The 20,116-nt window shown below is 38.3% G+C and overlaps 1 protein-coding gene across 1 annotated transcript in view; it reads left to right on the top strand.

The window, feature by feature from the left end:
- Mllt3 (myeloid/lymphoid or mixed-lineage leukemia; translocated to, 3) overlaps window positions 1–20,116 on the top strand; it is a gene marked incomplete at its 5' end in the record, with an annotated part of 279,146 nt that overhangs the window by 245,142 nt on the left and 13,888 nt on the right. Inside the window, 3 exon segments of the mRNA XM_005388737.2 lie at window positions 10,630–10,705; window positions 12,454–12,583; window positions 14,790–14,889. Of these exon segments, the coding sequence (XP_005388794.1) occupies window positions 10,630–10,705; window positions 12,454–12,583; window positions 14,790–14,889 (306 nt within the window).

Genomic DNA, 20,116 nt, shown 5'->3' with positions numbered 1-20,116 from the left:
GATGAGTCACAGGTCTTTGTTCTAAACTCTGGTTGTTCTGACTCTGATGATGATTGTGTGGCATTTGAGTGACAGTGTTAGCAATCTGAATTCTATGTTTTACTGTATAGTCCTCAAATCCCAAATGTGTGTTTTAGAGGTGTGATTTCCGTATACAGTATAGTGCTTCTTCAAGTTAAGAATTTTATCAGCTTAGGGTGTTTGCTTTGCACCGACCAGACTGTGAGAACTAGAGGTGTCATTCATTTGAAGGGAGCAGATGTTAAAGGTTCTTGCCCCTGCCTTCCTAATCCCAAACACCCTCGAAGAAGAGAAATGTTCTATTACCCAAATCGGCATCCTTCTGATGGTGAGAAAAGGCGGTAAAAGGCAGTAAATCTGCCTTCTCATTATGAAGTACAACAATAGATTGATTTATGAAGAAAAGCAACTGTTCGGTTTATATAAGATGAGTGCATGGAAATGCAGGCTCCTTTCGAGTCAGATAAGCAGTAGCATTCCTCCTTCGTGACAGAAATCTAATATTGCTAACAGGGAATATGTGATTCTGAGTGCCACATTTTTTAAAGGGCTACCATGAGAACAACACAAAAGAATCGACTTCTTAATGTTTCCACTTGAGAAGAGTCTGAAATGTGCCATGTTTTTGCTGTTTTAATACATTTTCACTGAGAGAGGGAACTTCTTAAAAATAACTTCATTTAAAAAATAGCTTCCTTTTTGTAAACTTTTTGGTAGGACTTCTGTTTTAAGCAGAAGCAACTGTTTATACCATAGTTACATGTCAGGCTGTTTGTGAATAGTTTTGCTTAATATTATATAATTTTCAGTAAATGCTATACAAGTACAGTCAGAGCTACAATGAAGATAAATTTAAATTGCTAGGGGGACTGTGAAATTCTTCTGTTAAGTTTTTGTTTTAAGGAAATTAAACATACTTTAAAATGTTTTAAGTAAATTTGTGTTACTTAATAGGAACTCATAACAGTTTTTCTATTTAACTTAAAAAACATTTTAGCTTGGTTGATTTTGAGCATAAAAATTATAAAATGCATAATTCTGATTAGTCTTGAATAAAATACCATGCACATGTTCCTCTAGAATTTGAAGTCTATGTGATACAGTTGAGGTTTAAGCAGGTAAGTTACAGAATTAAAACCGGTAATTATCAATAGGGTTCGTAATAAATCTCATCTCTCAGTAAACATGTATCTCTAATATATATATGGTTCCCAAATGTATAGTAAGAGTCATTTTACTAATGTATTAATGTTCAAGCAGGTACATAAAAAAATCAGACATTTAAAAGAGAAAGGCAGGAGAAACATGGTAGAGATTCTATTTTTTTTTTTTTTTTTACCCTGTGGATTATCTTATACACATCTGAAGGCACACATCTGTGTACACACTCCCCCAGGGAGCTTTGGAGTTCCCTGATCTAGATAAGAGAAAAGGGCCCCCCTATGTTTCTGGAAAATGCACTGATACTCTAATTAGGAAAATACATGATTTATTTATTTTTTTATTTTAAAAATTAAACTGACAAAACAACAGTGAAGACAAAATCAAAACAGCACAAAAACAACAAGAATGATACATGACCTCAAGACAAAATGACAGAAATTCACAATGGTTGCTAAATTACATGATTTATAAAGAAATAAACTTTGCAACTGTCAGCAATCTTTGTTGTATAAAATTGTAGTGAAAATGTTGCATTTTTGTGTTACTGATGATGATTAGATGGTTCTAAATCAGTGTTTTTCCCCAATGGATCTTGGTTGTTTTGGAAGTCAAATACCATAGAAATAAGGTCTTGGCCAATAAAATGACCTTTTAATGCTGCTGCCACGTAGTAAATCTAAGCTTCACGATTAATGGGGAAAATTCTGTAAGATAGTCTGAACATTAAAATTAATAGATCTTCTTGACATTTGTGTAAGTCTGTAAAGAGTCCACTAGTGTCAGTCAAATGCTCTATGAATATTTTAAAGTAATCCATTTTTTTAAAGGTTTAAAGTTAAGGAAATGCAGTGAAGTATCTCTTTAGATATATCTTTTAATTTCAGTTAATTACCACCTTTATTATTTCCTGAATTCACTCAATCTAATTTACTTTAATATTTTTAATTTTATAATCCAAAACTGAAACCTGTAACCACGCATGCCTTTTAGGACTTTATTTGCTTCAGTGCTACCCCTGTCAATGTGGAAAACACAACAGTTGTGTTTCTAGTGCTCTGCACGAGTGGGTCATTTCACAGGGTGGTCATTTCACAGGGCAACTGATCTGAAGGTAACAACATGCAGTGGAATTACAGTGGTGAACTCCTACCATGGTAATTCTTTCAGCTGTTCCAGGGTCTTACTGTGACGGACGAGCAGGCGTGTTTGCTGTCCGCTGCTTTGCTCCAGTAAGAGTTAGTTTGGTTTCCTCTCACTTGTAACAGTTTTCCTCCTTACCCACCACTCTTGAAACTCACAAATGAGAGGAGAGAAGGGGGAAAACCAGTTAAAACATTAGTCTCTGGCTTTATAGCCAGGTGGTACAGTTCATGGACAGTTGTGAAACTCTACTCTATGCATGTGACCTTTGCTTAAGGAATGGTCACGTGCTTATAGGTGGTGTAACTGTAAGTGGTCTATTTCCAGATGATTTTGCATCCCTAAAGCTCTTAGCAAGTAAGGATTCTCAGCCAGTAATCTCTTAGAACACATCTGGCAACAACTGGATTTTTTTTTAAAAAGCACATGTTCAGGCTACAATAGTCAGTAGCAACCTTCAAAGTACAATTGATGATGAGAGATAAAAGACTTGAAGCTCTTCTGCTCAAAAGAGAGGAAGCTAAAAGAAAATTACAACCATCCCTAAGTGTGGAAAAGGGTCTTATGGAGAGATTTATAGACATTTATTCCCTAAGGCTATTCTGTTTCCTAATGAGATTTTGTGTTCTCAGACAAGGAGTGATAAGTACAAAGGATGACAGTATTTTATAATAATAGTGAAGAAGATGATGATAATGAAGAAAGCAAATGCAGTTGTAAAAATAGTCACCTCAATATAGAGTATATTATCTTGGTATCTAGGATGATTTTATGTCTGTAAGTTGAAAATATAACCAAAATAGGACTTCCCCATTTTGCTAGAAGTTAATCGATACGGTAATTCTTAAGCTCTTATTCTATAACTAGAAAATGATGGGCATAGCAATAGCTTCTGGACATGTAAGAGCCCAAGAGTCTAAATATGATTCTGTTTTAACATCAGGCTCATTCAAGTTGTCATAATATAAATGGAGAGAGTTTGCCAAAAAGAGATAAAGAGTCTTCCCTGAGGTTGCAGATTTTAGTAACTGTCTAGCAGTAATGGTTGCAGCATCCAGTGACCTTTCCTCAATTTCACTTTGTTTTGAAAGAAAACATTTTTAACAGAGTATTTAAAGCATAAATTTGTTTTTTTGTTTTTTTGTTTTTTGGTGGTTTTGTTGTTCTTGGATGTTATGGGACTTGGTATTGTAGAGTTAGGAAAAGAGAGTGATCACCTTTGAAGGCAAATAAAATAAACAATTGCCTCCTTGGTATAGGAACCTGAAAGACTAGGTAAAACTGAAAATGTACAATAGATGATAGGAAAGGGAAAGAAATTGCTGAAAGGAAGGAACGACTGGGATGAGAGAAAGAGGAAAAAAGAAAGAAGGAATGCAAAATATAAATATATATATGAATAGCTGCGATAACTGTATTGCTGATGTCTGATGGTGTATTGAAATGAACAGTTAATGATTACAATATTTTATGTTCTGATCGATTGTGCATGCTTGTGTCTGGTAATCTGAGCAACTGATCTGAAGGTAACAACATGCAGTGGAATTACAGTGGTGAACTCCTTCCATCTTGTCTAGTGAAACTCTGTATTATCTCTATTTTATCGAAGAATTATTTTCTTACTCTCTTTAATGGTTTGAGCAATCTTTCATGCTTACATCTGGTCATCTGAGCAGTGTAGTTGAGGATAGCGATATGGAATGTAACAATCACTGTTGATTTGTATTATTTTGTCTTGAGACCCTATATCACTTCGATTGTTCTTGCTTTGATTTGTTTATGTTTGTGATGCTGGTATGCTGCTACTGTTTTATTTCTTTGTTTCTCATTTACTATTCTCTTTAAAATAAAAATTAAAAAAATAAAAAATAAAATAAAATAAAATAGAAAAAAAAAAAAAAACAAACAATTGCACTGTGTTGCCTGATAGGTCTTCTTACTTAGGGCCAGTGTTGATAGGGCAGTTCAGAGGAGAAACTTCCTTGCTTTCCTTTACAAAACTTAGTGACCTAGTGAGGTTCCTACCATAATCCATAGCAGTCCTGAGTGGACATGTGTTAGATGCAATTGATTCAGGGACACTCAGCCTCTGGGATGAGGTGTTTTGTTTTACCACTGGTTTGGGTGTGGATTACAATGTGACCCTTGTGGACAGAGAGATACTAAATTCATATTTCATAGTGATACAGGAAACTGCTCCCTGACACTAGTTTTGTAAAAAGGTGTGTTTTTAGAACACTGATTTGAATTAATTATACTTTTTCACAGTTAATATAGTGGAAAGAGCAGTAGATGAGAAACCAGAAAACCTGATTCTAGTCCCACTTATCACCTCCTGGTCACTTAATTCACTGAGCTTCAGTTGCCTCGTCTGTAAAATAGCAGTAAAAAATGTGTCCTGCTGTCTCAGACTGGGCTGCCATACAAACACCGTGGATTAGATGCCCAGACAGAAGCGTGCCTCTTGCAGTCTGAGAGCTTGGACTGTAAGATCAAGGAACCTGGCAAGGACTCTCTTCCTGGCTTGTGGATGGACACTTTCCTATTATGTCTTCAAAGAGGTGGGGAGGAGGGAGGCGGGGAGAGAGAGAGGGAGAGAGAAAGGAACCAAATTCTTCGTTTCTTAGGGGCACCAATCCCATCAGAAAGCCCCACACTCATGATCTCACTTAAACACAGTTACTTTCCAAAGGCCTTATCTCCTCAGACTGTCACATTCAGGGTTAGAGCATCAGCAGATAAGTTCTAGAGGAGTCAGCACAGCCTAGTCTATAGCACCTGCCTTCATCTTACGAAAGCAAGTGAAGTAAGGAGTATTCACAATGCATTAAGATTTTGAGGTACAAATGCTGGTCCAATCTTATTTTCATATATGTTTCTGTATCATACGGTCTTATCTTTTAGCACATCTTTAAAAAAATATATTTTTTTATTCTAAAGAAAAAGTTCCAAAATAATAGGAAGGTAACAGTGGTTAATACTCTGTGTACTGTTATCTTTAAATTACTCAGACTACAAGATACTAGCATTTAATTATCCAAACAATATTAGCACAAACCTATCTTTTCAATGAACTAAAGAGACATTAGTAGTATAACTATATTAACTATCTTTTATATATTTTTTTCTTTTCCTTTTCTCCATTCCTCAAACCCAGTTTTTCTTTGCTTTTGGAGTTTCTTCCCATTTCCCAATATCTGTTGTACATTTTGGATCTTATTTACTCTTTCAGCTTCTCACACTACAGAGACAATATGATGTTTACACATTTATGGCTAGTTTATTTCATTTATGAGTATGGTCTTGAGTTGCATCTGTTTACCTATAAGTCTCCAGTTTATCCTTCTTTATGGCTGAGTAATGCTCCATTATATAAAAAGACCACATCTTTTTTATCCATTCCTTGGTTGATGGGAGCACATCTTTTGAATAAGTTATTAATGTAAAACCCAATGAAAATAAAAGTTTTCCTATTTCTAACCTTTTAACAATTCCCTCTTGCGTTAATCTTATTAGGTTAACTCAATTGTTACTACGTTTCACTGTGTACTTCTTTGCTTGACTTTGACCTTACCTTTTATTGGCAAATCTTCCTCAAAATATTACATGTTACTGGGAATTAACGAGCTAGATTGCACTCACATGATGGAGAATATTTTCCATGATTGCCTAAGCATGGGTGTTGTGTTGTTGTTCTTTAAAATTAAATAAACTAAAGTTATGTTTATAAATGAAAAGGATTAGTTTCACTTTTAGTTAAAGTAAAAATTACAGGTAGTCCTTAAAGCCAAAAAAAACCCCAAGAAGAAACCACCCTAGATAAAGTGTAGACTAAACTGATAACTTAGTACTTTGGTGAGTCATGAAGAAATTGAACAGGGAAGTAATATATACTTGTGCTTTCTTGTTTGATTAGTACATGTCCTTAGCAGTCTTTGTAGATATTGGCACCAAGAAGGAATCGTCTTGATTGTAGGCTACGGGTAAATTTTTTGTGAAAAAACTAACAATGTGTCTATAGTAATTTATTTTTATACTGAATTCTTTCTGTTATCACTGAAGAAAGGTATATGTCATTACTCCCTCCTCCTTCGTTAGTGCATTAAAGATCAAGTCATTCAAATTCTAAATAGAGTTACCCATGAGAAGAGAGAGAGCTCTGACTGGTGTTACCTAAGGAGGACATCCTCTTAATATTAAGGAAGAGTGCAAGATTTTGCAGGCCCTCTTGTGTGATCTTCCTTGACAGCTATTCTCTTTTTAAACACTTAAATTCTAGGAATTGTAAACATAAGGCTTTTTTTTTTTTTAAAACTTGTTCTGGACAGGAGTAATCCTATAGAAAATTCATTACAGTCATTTTGTTTGGCCATTTAATGTTGCAGATTGTATTGCAAATCTTGGTAGGCTTATTGTTTTGATAGTAAAGATGTATTTTTCTTTAGGCAGTAGAGGAAATTTGTGAACTATTGTAAATAATGATTAGCTACCATCATAACAGCAGTTGCCTCATTGCTTCTGTATGAGATTTAGTGCCCTCTCTCGATGAGGAAACTACTGCATAACTGATCTTCCCAGATTCGTAACTAGCAAGCAATAGAATTGAGATTCTTAAGCCTATATCTTTATCACCACGGAGCATACCATTTAAAGAAGTTTCATGACTAGTGTTTGATTACCTTGGGCGTCAGCAAGAAGCAAAAACTTCTGTAGTGGGGATAATTTTGTATTTCAAAATACACATCAAAGTAGTTAGCGCGAGGAAAGAAAGTCTGACCTTCATCTGATCTCTTTAATTCTTAGTTGTTGGTTTAGCATTCACACATGCACATGTGTATACACACACATATTTTAAGCATTTAATAGGAGATAAAGTCAGGAAATGAATATACTATGTCTCATCAGTCCTTACAGCCTATAAAATGTAATAGTCCCATTTATTAAACAATATTATTAGAATATTGTCAGTCTCATTTATGGAAATTTTTTGGCAAAGAAAATAACCTACAATTTAGATAATCATTCTTGATTTGTGTTTTGGAGGGCAAATCTTCAATCAATTCTTCAAATTGTACCTGAAGCTCTGTTGTTAAAACTTGATGGAAATACAAGACAGTGTCAATCACTTCTGGTGGCAGATGGGCTTTTTGAGCAGATAACATTCAGTGGAATTCTGTGCTAGTCACTGTGAGGGAGTTTAAAGTTCTGTCCCCTGGACATGGTTGCACATGCTTCAAAAGTATTTTTGTGGAATGGTCTGTGTCAGGCCTCTTCCTTGCAAAACACTTTGAAGAGTGCAAGGAGGCTGCCTCTGGATAGATCAGTATGTTTCTAATTTTTTGTGTGTGACATGTACACTTAATGTGTTCATAAATTTAAAACTTCCAAAAACGTGTTTTTGGTATAAAAATGGGCTTAGGATAGTGGATTAAACTTAGAATTTTCTTGATATCATTTCTTTTGAGCTTTTTATAAACATACTTGCACCTCTCCTTCAAACCTGTTAAATCAGAACCTGCTCTTCTACACACTTCTCCTGGCTGAATATGGTAGATATCCATGGTCATCAATCTGTGAATCAGTCGGTGATTTTCCAGAGTGTGGCTGACTAAATGAATGGGCAGGAGAATTACAAGTTCAAGCCTAGCCTGGTCAGCTTAGTAACTTAAGCAGACCCAATTTCCTAAATAGTTGATAGATGGGTGGGAGGGTGGATGGATAGATAGATAGGCAGATTGGGGATGTCAGTCTCTGGACCTCCAGCCTCCGCATTCCCTGGCATCTTGTAAGGAATTCAGGTTCTTGTCCCATGCCATACCCTGGCCATCTGAATCAGGGACTCTGGGAAAGGATAACAAGTTTGTGTTTTAACAAATCCTCCAGTGACCCAGACTGCGTGGGATCATTTTAAATGTTGCTTCAGCTCTAAAATTCCTCAGATGCTTGACTTGACTATCAGAACTTCCAGGGCAGAGCTTTGCCACCAGTCATTCAAGTCTTTCACTCCTTTGTTCAGTTCTTTTGCTGTTACCTTTCTAGTTTAATAACTTTACAGAATTAACGTATAGTCTGTTGTGAACCTTCTCAAATGCTTTTGTGGCAGAGCCAGGGCATTGACCATAAATGTTGAATAGAAAGCCTTTTATGCCATTGTATTATATTCTTTAGTGTTTGCATTTTCTGGTGATTGGCAGTTGTGGAATTACCTTGTTTATGGGTAAGAAGACCAAAAAAAGATGCCTCTAGACTTGGTTCTATCATGAGCATGCCTCTTGCAACAGATTGGTCAAGTTTAGTGGGGTGGTTCGGAGAGGTGACCACTGGCCTCCCTCGGTGTCCCTGTCAGTATCGCTCTCAGCAAATAGCTGTGGAAGAGTGGCTCCTTTAGGTCAGTGCAGTGCGGGCTAGTCAGGCAGAACGGGGAATTAGCATTCTCTGCTCACTCTAATGAGACCTTGTGTTTGGCTCCCAAATGGTTTCCAGAGAAATCAAAATACTACTACTTGCAGGCACTTTTCATGAGTAAAAAGAGCAATTTGGAGAGGAAAAGAAGTACTCTTCGGGCCCTGGGAGAACTGTTTTACAGCTGGACATTGCACAGAAATGCTAACTGAATTCCCTTTCAGTTGTGTAATTCGCCACTGGGGCTCATCTGTGGAAGAGCCACTCAACAGAAATGAAGAGTACCTCACACAGACATTTCTACTTGTAAACGGGCTCTTCTTTGTGGGTCTCAGACGGCAGTGTATAGCAGGACATTGTCCTTCGATTCTCAAGTAAATCTGGTGGCGGTGAATGGTTTGTTGCTGCCTGCTGCTCATTAGAGCCAGGCTGGCTCTTTTCCTGCAGAGTAAGTGGTAGATTGCTGACACCTGTTTTGCCATCCAGCGAGGGGATGGGAAGTGTGTGTCAGGAATGCCTGAAAGTGCTTCCTTGTGTCCGCCTTGGTGGAGCTTGGTGCTGCTTAGGGAGAAGAGGGTGGGAGTCCACTGCGGGGAGAGGAGATGAAAGAGTGGCAAGAAACTGCAGTGTAAACAATTGAGATTCTCATCCTCGTTAACAGCTTCTAATTGTGATTTTAGTTCATGCTCTGCCTTGATCACTTATGAGCAAAGGAAAGAATACATGTCCTACCCATGGGAATACCTCAGATGTCTCCAGATAACACAAGTGTATAGTTAAGACATTAGGAGTGGGTAGAAGTCGTTCACTCTTATACTCAAAGGTATCAACACTGTTATTTAAAAATAAATTTGCCCTTAAATATGTAAAGTTCAAGGGTGTTGCACACGCCTATCTGCTCTAACCTATCCTTACTATAAAGTTTCTTATAAAAAGTAGCACACAGTGGAACAGAGGGTTTATGTGCTGCCTTTAGCCACTGATAAGGAGTACCTGCTGTGTACAGTGCATTACCCCGAATATGGATGGATAACAAGAAGTACAAGACAGACCTGATTATTGAAATGCTGTCTGTGTACTGTGTGTCTGGGAGAAGAGGCCCATGGGAGGCGGCACATGTAGGAAGAGTGTATTGCGTGCAGTATATTGCAGCATGTCTGACCTAGTATGCTTTCAGTGGGTTTGAAGAAAAAGGAGCTGAGGTGTCAAAGAGGATGACCATAGAGATTCTTGTGTATGTTAACGAAAGAGATGAATTCATTGAGTAAGAGATTGAAGTGTGTGAATGATACTTTTTCCTTACCTCTCATTCAATATGGAATTAAATTCTTTGGGGGTGTGTGTGTGTGTGTTTAAAGAGTGGCAACATGTTTGCCTGGCTCATTTGTGGAACTTGGCTGGCTTTCAGGAATATTGGCTTCCATTTGTGAGCCATGTGCAGGGTTAGGGTTGGGTCATGGCCTTGGACCAGGGTGAAATCAACTGACTCATAATGTGATTGAACTGATGACTGTGGTCATATTACCACTGTGTTTTAACCAGTTGAGTCAGTCAAACATTGCAGAAAGAATGATTCAGTTAGTTTTAGAAAGAGATGGACATAGCCGTAAACAGGAGTGAAATCAAAGCCAGGCCCTAACCTCAGATAACACCTTGGCATTTATCTCTTCATCTGCGAGGTTTTATACTTGTTTCGTATCTAAGAGTAATGAGGTGATCCAAACGGAAAGGCCAGCAGGACTGTCCTGTTAGTATTTTGACACAGTGAAACAGGTAGTCGTTTTTCTTGCGCAGTGTCAGCGTGCTTTTGCCGCGTCTGCCTTGAGCAGCGCTGTTGTTTTCAACTTGGATGTGTAGTGTCCCGTAAACATACTGACGGTGCCTTTCTCTTCTTCTCTAAAGTCCGAGCAACCCAGTCCTGCCAGCTCCAGCTCCAGCTCCAGCTCCAGCTTCACACCGTCCCAGACCAGGCAACAAGGTATCAAAACTCCCAGCCAAACTAGGAGACATTTTTCTCATAAAACATCTTAATGAATTGATGTTTGACCTATCTTCTCCTGTGTTATTGTTTGAATGGTAACTTGGCTTTTATGAAGTTGTATTTATTTACCCAAGGAATGCACTTGAGTATTGTTGTGATATATAAAGCCAGGCTCCAGAAATGCCCCCTTTTCCAGTGCCTTCCATCAGATTCCCGTTTTACAAAAGGATTATAGACACAGCCCGTTCCAGGGAGTTCCCAGAGGAAATATAATAGCTAAAGCTGGACTTTAGAGGCTTTGATGAAGAGAAATAGGTTTTCACTCTTCCTCTTTGAATAGCTTTCATTTTACTTTTCTGCACATTAGTAGAGCCTTTTTTTTAGCAAACATTAATTTGCTAAAATATGTTTTCCTAAAATATGTATTTTTTTTAAAGTATATTTTCTTCTATTCATGATCAAGTGTTAACCTAAACTCAGAGTAAAGAAAATTAAACTGGCACATGGAACTAGTGATGTTTTCCACGTATGTCTAAAAACTTCAGCTGTGGGCTCTTCCTAATTTTTACGTAAAAATGACTTCATATCATTTTTCAGTATCAATAGTTTGTTGTTTCGGATCATATTGAGCCTTGCCTTCATTGCCCACAGCTGAATTCCTAATGGCTTTGTATGTTGTGAAAAGGATTAAATTGTGTGTGTTTGGACTAAGGCTAAGCTTCCAGGAAGAAATAAAGGACAGTGACAGTTTTGGCTATTCACATATCTTGTTCCACTGACTACCAAAGATGTAATAGCCTACTACAAAGCCAGAGAAATTTGTATTTTGCTGAATAGAGATTGCAGGGAGTTGATATGTGTTTCAGCACTGACTTGGTGAGAGCTCAGACATTCCTGCCTAAGATTAGACTTTAGGAAATGCCTAATCCAGAATGAAAGTGCCTCTCAATTCATATTCTTTGCAATCTCTTCCCTCAAGATTGTTTTCATCACATTGGAGTAGTAAAATAAAAAGCTACATGAATGGGTGTGTGTGTGTTCAGTTCTGTGTTATCCTAAATTGAACTTAGTTATGGGTGAATTTTTTTCCAACTAATGCTGTTTACTCTTTCGAATTTTCTGTGCGCTTGATTTTGCCACAAATTTCTTAAAAAATAAAATAAAGATGGGCCACATAAAATTGTTCTGACAAGGCCTTCTGTCCAAGATCAATATGAAGATCAGAAATAGGATGTTATACCATGGAATTGAAATACTTTATAATCTGAACTTGACTGAAATGCTTGCTTGACCTGAAATTGACCTTGAAATAAAAGGAACAGCTAAACCTTAACAGATCAAAAACTACCACACAAAGGCTGCACTGCCAAGAACAAGTTACAACCACAGTGATTTATTAATCTCAGCTTCTCAGTACATGGATTAACTTAACAAAGCATCCAATTTACTAGTTGGTCTTTCTGTTTCTTTTCAGGTATAATTTTTCTTAGCGAAAAAAAAATACATAGAAAAAAATTCTATAAAATAGAGATTCTTTAATGAATGTTTGGGGACCTATTACGAAAACAGTGTTTAGATGTAGGATGTATTTTAAAAATGGACACATTTTTGTACCAATTTTTGTTGCAAATCAGGAGTAATGGTTATTTTTAACCAGTGTTGAGTGCAGTATGCATTCCCGTGTCTAATATGGGTGTGTTGGAAATAGTATGTTTGATTGCCTGTGGTTCATTGTCATTGATCAGGTCCCTTAAGGTCTATAATGAAAGATCTGCATTCTGATGACAATGAGGAGGAATCGGATGAGGCAGAGGATAATGACAATGACTCTGAAATGGAAAGACCTGTACATAGAGGAGGCAGCCGAAGTCGCAGGTGAGTGCACGGGAGGAGAGAGGTTCCCTGGGAAGGAGTCAGACTTCTCAGTTACAGTAAACCTGTGAAATACCAGTACTAATGGCAATAAATGTTCATATCCATGTAAAGCCAGGGCATGTTGGCATGCTTACACTCACTTTTTACAGGGAACTATTTTTCCGTCTTCTCAGAAAGAAGAGATTGTGTCTTCTAAAACATTAGAGGAAAAAGTCACTGTAGAAGTCCTTGTTGTTGAAAGTAGTACCACTGATGGCTAAAATAGTCTATTTTCACTTGAAGAATTTATGTAGATCTTCTGCTTGAGGTAGTCTCAGAATGTGAAGAAACGTGTTTGCTGTTTATAGTTAGAATACATAATTGGCTCTGGTGAATTATGTGTGACCTAATTAAAATTAGGATCACCTGTGTGTGTTTTCCAGAAAATAAATTCCTTTTAAGTGTGCTGACAATTAGGTTCCTTAAGTAGCTTTAATGCTGTGAGGCATAATTCCACATTATAAGGTGGTAATTCATGTCACTTATAATTAATAGTCAACTTGAAATTGTCTTGAGGATTTTATTTCTTTATCATGAGGAAAACAAATAGGCATGCTCACTTTAATGTGTTTTGGGTAGAAAAAAAATACGAATCTACTTGAACTTAAAATCCAATTACATTTATAATATATTGCATTAAGTCTTTTCCCTGTTATCCATTACTGTGTGGATGGCCCTGAAATTCTGAGAAAGAATGCATTCTTACCCTAAACCTGACAGCCACTGTGTTTCCTAACTGACAGCTCCTTAATGTCACGTGAGGAGAAGAGCCCCTCTATGATCCGTGCCCTCTCCGAGCTCTCAGTGACTACCTGTGGCTGTATTCAGCACTCTCTCTCTGCTTTGTGCCCCAGAATCACTTGTGTGTATTCCTTTCAAAGGACCCTTATGGTACTGGCCTTAAAACACTTCCCTCTAAAAGTCATTCTGCCGACAAGAAAGAAGCTAGTAGTGGTGGGGAGGGCACACTAAAAATGGACTGAAAGCTGAAATTATCTTGACCATTGGGTTCTTCCTAGTTTTGCTGCTGAAAATATGCACGACTTATTTAGACAATCTCCCAAATTGTTCAGATCTGGATGTTCTGTGATCAGCTGCCGCCACCACTTTCTGTCCCATCTGCAATCAGGAAGCGTCAGATCCTACGTGTTTATGAGTTGACTGATGTAGACACATTGTTGGGGACACTTTCCTTTTTCCCCACTTAATGTGCTGTTTGCACGGCATTGCCAGTGTAACATTTGATCTCCACTGCACTTGTGAAATCTCAGCTGTTTAATCAGTTTAAATACTCAGCCTTCCACTTCAGTCAACAAGGATTTTAAAGGAGTGCTTCAACTGAACACTTCATTAATGTAATTTTGTTAAGAAAAACAAGTTCCATCAGTTTTTGCCAAAAGAATGTCCTAGTGTATCCTTTTTCATTTTCTATCTTGTATCTTGTCTGTCTGAATATATAATAGAGCCAGAATGGGATTGCCTATTCAGAGTGAAAGAAAATCTATCCTGATTTCTGCACCATTTTCTGTCTCTGAAAAGATATATCAGGTTACTGTATAACCAGAGAGCAAGAGCAGACCCTGAAGGACGCTTCTAAAGGAGGCACACATTGAGCAGCAAAGAACGAAGAACTCTGCTCTCTGGGCGAAAACGCCATTTTATCCTGAAAAGAAAAATAGAGGAGGTGGTGATATTGTTATTGTTTTTAGTTGTTGAAAGAGATATTTTACTTTCTAAAGCAGTGATCCCGAGCACACTATTTCTTTGTGTTGCTGGAGTTTATTTCCAATTAATTGTTGTATCAATGTTCAGGACTAGAGACAGCCTTGAACGATGTTACAGAAGTGATTGGTGGTTCTAGCACGTCAGGCATCACAAATCAGTGTAGCGTGGTAGCTGAGCGGTTGATTTGGGCCGCCTTGCTTGGGTTTGACTCCTGGAGCCACCATTTTCCCTTCGTGACCCGTACAGAGTGACCCAGTCTCTCTGCATCTTAATTCACTCACCTGTGAGATAGGAGAGCTTTAAAAGAAAAACAGCAGGGGAACCACTTGATATGGCTCCAGATACAAAGTAAGTGCTAATACATGTTTGGTTGTGGACACAGTGGTTAGGGTTTGAATTCCTTCCTGCTTGTAGTGATGTGTGTGACTTTATTTTTTTTCAGAGTTAGCTTGAGTGATGGCAGTGATAGTGAAAGCAGTTCTGCTTCTTCACCCCTACGTCATGAACCTCCACCACCATTATTAAAAACCAACAACAACCAGGTAAATTGCGCTGTTTGCATTTTTCAGGACTGCACAACTAAATGAAATCACTTTATACTGCATACGAATTTTTTCTTTCCTCTTTTATCATATTTTTTAGTTTTAATTTTTTATTAGCCTGTGTCTACAGTGTATAGTGATTACATTCCTCATGGGGAGGTGCTACATGCACATAACACACCTTAGTTCTTTTTCATGCCTTCCCTCCCCTTCTTCCTTCTCTCCATCTCTTGATCCTCCTCCCTTTTACAAGAGACCTACCTCCCTATTTCCTGTTGTCTGCCTTCTATTTTGTTCTTTATATTTTGGATTTCTCCAATAAGAGAAATCACTGCGTACAGATTTTTATCTCAGTGTTAAACAAACCCCCCTCTTGACATCAAACAAATAGGAAGTCACAACCTTAGGGATAAACACAAGGTACAAGAAATTTTGTTGTCATGAGAAGATGATGTGTTCCATTAGATAGGCTAAGTAGGTGTAAAAAAGGATCATGACGAAAAGTGTTGCCCATTTATTCCTGATTTTTATGTATTTTATCCTCAGCAATAAATAGGTGACTTAATTGGAGAGAATATAATGTTTGGGGCTAGTGTGAAGTGTAGTTCTTTGCTTTACTGTTGGTAATTGACTGGGTGGAAATTAATTTTTCTGACCCTCAATTTCTTCATTTCCAAGTAACATACCTACATTTCAGGGTATTAGGAGGGTAGCGGATAACGCAAAGAACATGAGATAGTACACAGAGCCTGCTTGGCACTTAGATGACGGCAGGTGTTTATTACAATGTTGTATCTATTTTTTCTTCCTGGAAAAAAAATGATCATAACTTTACATCGTAAGGAATAATCAATAAAATGCAGAGAAAGTAGTGCTATCACTGTTATAAACTGAGCTAGAAAAAGATTATTAATTTGACAGTCAACTGAGATTATAATTATTTGGATAAGGTCTAAGCAGAACTTGAAAGGCAGTGATGAAGAGCCTTTGTAAACAAATGAATCTTGGGATATTTTTATTACTTAGTAACATAAACTGTTTTCAGAGACCATGAATATTGTAAGAGCCTCCTTGTGCACTGAGTGGGTGCTCATGACTGTGAGATGCTGTCTTTTTGTTTAGGCAGACTGTCTGGGACTTCTACCATAATTGCTTAATTCAAGTTACCATATATTAACTTAAATGTTAAAGGATGATGTTTGTCTGAAATTATTCTGTTTTCACAAGTGTCCTACAATTGTAAATAATCTTGCCCTTGAGTTTATGATCTCTTCCATTAGTTGGGAAGATAACCGTTTAACTACAAACTTTTTTTACGTTTTGTGTAGAACATAAGCAAAGCCATCTTAACATGTAAGGTTCCTCATTTATAAAGTTGGTCTGTGGTTTCCGTCCTCGTGTTGCTCCTTACCACGCCAGGCACAGGTCACCTGTGGTTTTTCTTACACAGGACTGGACACCCAACCTCGCCGTCTTACTCCACATCCCGGCCCAGCTGCCTGGCTCCTTCGCGTCTCAGGCCCGGCCGATCCCTGCAGTGGCTGCCCTTCACCACAGTCTTACACATTTCAAAGTAAAATCAAGCAAAGTAAACAGTGGAGGGCATGAACATTATGGCCAATCAGACGAGAACACCAGGGTGACTGACTAGATAGGTTGGGTTCCTCTTGTTAACTTGTTTTTCAGTAAGACCTGGCCATACAGCAGAATGTGGACTTTGACTATATTTTGCATTCATTTAAGACTCATTTAGTCCTGATTTCTGCCTCCAGGTGGTTCCCCCCCCCGTACCGGGAATCTAACTCACGACCTTGCGCTTGCCAGGCAGGTGCTGTGCCACTGAGCTAAATCCCCAGCCCCCTCCAGGTGGTGATATATCAAAATTAGGAAACTTGCAGCAGCAGCGCCAGGAATAAGGGCTTTGGCTCCTGTGCCCTCATTACTTCAGCATCTCTCCAGGGCCTGAAGACAGGCTTGCGGAGGAAATGCCACCCCAACAACTCGTCTTGACGCCATAAGCCCTTTCTGCACAGGCAGTCTTGAGCTGTCCCTGGCTTTAGGAAAAAGTTTAGATTCTGTGTCAACAAGACCCAAAACAATATTATGTACCTGGAGAGGATAAAAATGACTGTATTAGATTAAGTAGCATGCCTCTTGTTCCTTGGCATGTTTATTTGACATAGTTGCACACATGTAAATCATCAGTCTGCCAGTATAACTCAGTTATATGTCACTTCCTCCCTGCATCTAGAAATATAATAATAAAGTCATATGCTTTCTCACTCTCTGCTAGTTCGGGTTAGGGAGTTTCTATAGCATAGGAATGTTTACTTTCTTGGCTTTATGTTGTGGAGCCAAACAAACAAGAAATGGTTTTGAAAACTTTGTTCAATACTGATTTATTAAACCCTCAAATCACTTTCATTCAGTTAGGTATGGTGCTATTCAAAGACTTTGAAAATATTACTAGTATTTTTTTTTTTTTCTCTTTAGTTTTCCATGCTGAATGAGCAAGATGGTAAAAATGTCTTAGAAACCTAAAGATCACTTAAATTGCGCTCTGGAATGCATCTTTGTCTTGTATTTGGATGTGTGTGAGCGAGAGAGCCTCCAAGCACTGGCATGGATAGTGTGTGTGGGGGGGTGTCTGCAGTTTCACATCAAACAAAACAGATGTCATCGTACAGAGAAGGTATCATTCCAAAACGGGAAGCCTCGGAGTTGCATTCCCCTGCCGTTTGGCTGTGCTTGTCCTGCAGTTGGTGATGATCTCCGAGTTTCTGTAGAGTACCAGGCATAGCTGAATTATCTGTTGCCTTTCTCAAATCTTCCAAGGACTAAGGAAAAGGGAGAGTGGTAATTGAGCCACATGTGTCCCAACTACTGAAAAAAAGTGACCAGAGAGCTACATGTCCGCAAAGCAGGTAATTAACCTGGGTATTATTAAAAGCTCCTGATGGTCATTAACATGAAAAGTCTACCAGTGGAGAATCCATCTGCTGAATAATTGAGTTGTCATTCCTCACAAAAGGACACAGAAAAATATAATCTTGAAATTGTGATTCTCAAACTATATCCTCAGATTAAGGAAAGAAGCACTACTAATTATAATTATTCTGTTTCATAGATGATCTTGTCAGCAGTTGATCTCAGCAGTCTGAGTGGCTCTGTCCCCCTCAGTATAGCTTAATAGGAAATAGTAAAGAGTATTGTACTGTTTTAACCAGAGATGGCTTTTTTTCACTCCAAGCCTCCTTTTGTGAATTTTAAATAAAAACAAAGTACTGGGTTATTTTAAGCCAAGAGTATCTATGAGCGAGGGGGAAGAAGTGAGGGAGCTTGAAGGAAGGAAGTGACCCATTGCGCCTGAGTTAATATTCAGAAGATCGTAAATCACCCGTCAGCCTGCCGGTCATGTTGAATGAAATTAAAGAGTCTATCCAGTTAAACTGGTTTGAAATAAACCTGTGGAGGACAAGGTGTTGTACTTTTATATTCTGGAGTCGTTTCCCTAAAGATAAGAAATGATCATAAATAAAACAATTGTCTTTAGCATGGCTCAGCTCTCTCTGAATGAGGTTTTGACAAAGCTGTTTATTTTGGAGCAGGGAGAGATCAAAGAAGGAGGATTAACTGAGCCCTCTCTGGGCAGCCACTCAGTAACTTGAGGCGGGTCACTGACACCCGGAGCTTTTGTTCTTGCCATTGCAGATTCAGAAGAAAGAAACTAGGATTTCAGTGTATTTTGGCCTTCTGTGCTGTAGCACTTAGGGAATGTGTGGGGCAGGACTTAAGCGCCCGAATGTTCTGTTTTCTGCTCTGAAGAGGTGGATTCCAAATGCATTTAGCAAAGTTTCATTGCAAATGCAGTGACCCAAGTCACTCCTTTACCCAGAGTGCGAGAGGTAGGGGCTGGGAACCCCGGAAGAGGTGGGATGCAGGGGGAACGACATTCATTCCTCCAGTGCGCAGGGCATGCAAGCAGGCGCTGTTTGCCCTCTTGCCAGAAGCCTTTGGATTGCCTCTGCATTATCCAAGCTGGCGAGGAGCGCCATCTACTGACCTCCTTACTCCTAGGTCTCTCTGAACTCGGATTTTCCCCGGACACCTCCTTTCCAGTAGAGAGGAGGAAATTCTGAACGTAGTGGAATGTTTGGTTTCCTTCACATCATTAAAAATGATTGCCTTGTGTCTGCTCCTCCGTGATTTATTTGTGTTACTAAAAGTACTGTAGTTTAAGATTGCCCGGTCAGATCAGTTATTTGGTTATCTTAACGTTAAAAATGAAGAAATAGAATCTCAGGAAAGAATATTGGCAGCACACTTCTTGTTCATGCATTATTCTCAACTTACAAATACTTCCTTTTTTCCAGTATGTCACGCTCCTATTCTCAATAAATAAAATGCTTATTAGTCATATAAAAATTGAAAGCTGAATCGAGAATCTGAGTTTCTCTCTCTCATTTCATCTTTTAAGACCTCAAAACATTACATAGGGGAGGGGCCAGAACTTAAACTCCAGTCTCAATGTTATGCTCTTGCCATTGCAAATTGGAAATAGATTCATTCTTAAAATCTTAACGTTATGGGGTGAATACTGTGAACAGAACTACTACTGGGACAGAGCAGGTGATGGTGAGGAGGAGCATGACCCCTTACAGTGAGTCCTGTGTGTGACGTCTTCCTCTTTAATATTCGTTGCTGTTTACAATGCAGCAGTAAGGTTTTAATGGAAAACACAGAGTACCTTGCCTTTTGTGTTTGTACAGACTTGTAAACACTCATCATTAATAATTTTGTATTCAAAAGCCTTTTAAAGTGAGAGCCATTTAAAAGTATTTCCCTCAGAATCCTCAATTTTGAAGATCCTGTCTAATAAGTCAACTGCATTTATTAAACATTTTTCTCTTTTTATTAATTAGAATCATAGCTGCCTGCCAAAGCTTCTATACTATACAGAACTACTGTTCATAACTTAAATTGCGTCTGGGCCAGATAAAATGGCATCTTACCATGCATAATCTCATCATTTCCCAAAATACAGCCTATAGTCCTGCCTTGTATTCCTGGAGCTGGAGGAGCCCAGGCTGAAGAGAAGTGAGCAGGACTCTCCCTCAGTGTAACTGATTTCCACTTTCATTCACAGAGCTGCATTAGTTTAGTGGGTATGAGTGACTGTGAAGTCTTGAAGTCAGGTACTACGAAGGGCATTTTTTTTTTTTTTTTT

This window comes from Chinchilla lanigera, unplaced genomic scaffold (genome assembly GCF_000276665.1).
Source record: "Chinchilla lanigera isolate Chin_1 unplaced genomic scaffold, ChiLan1.0 scaffold00033, whole genome shotgun sequence".
Lineage (NCBI taxonomy): Eukaryota > Metazoa > Chordata > Mammalia > Rodentia > Chinchillidae > Chinchilla > Chinchilla lanigera.
Note: the sequence above shows the minus strand (reverse complement) of the source record. Positions and strands in the feature narration are given on the sequence as shown.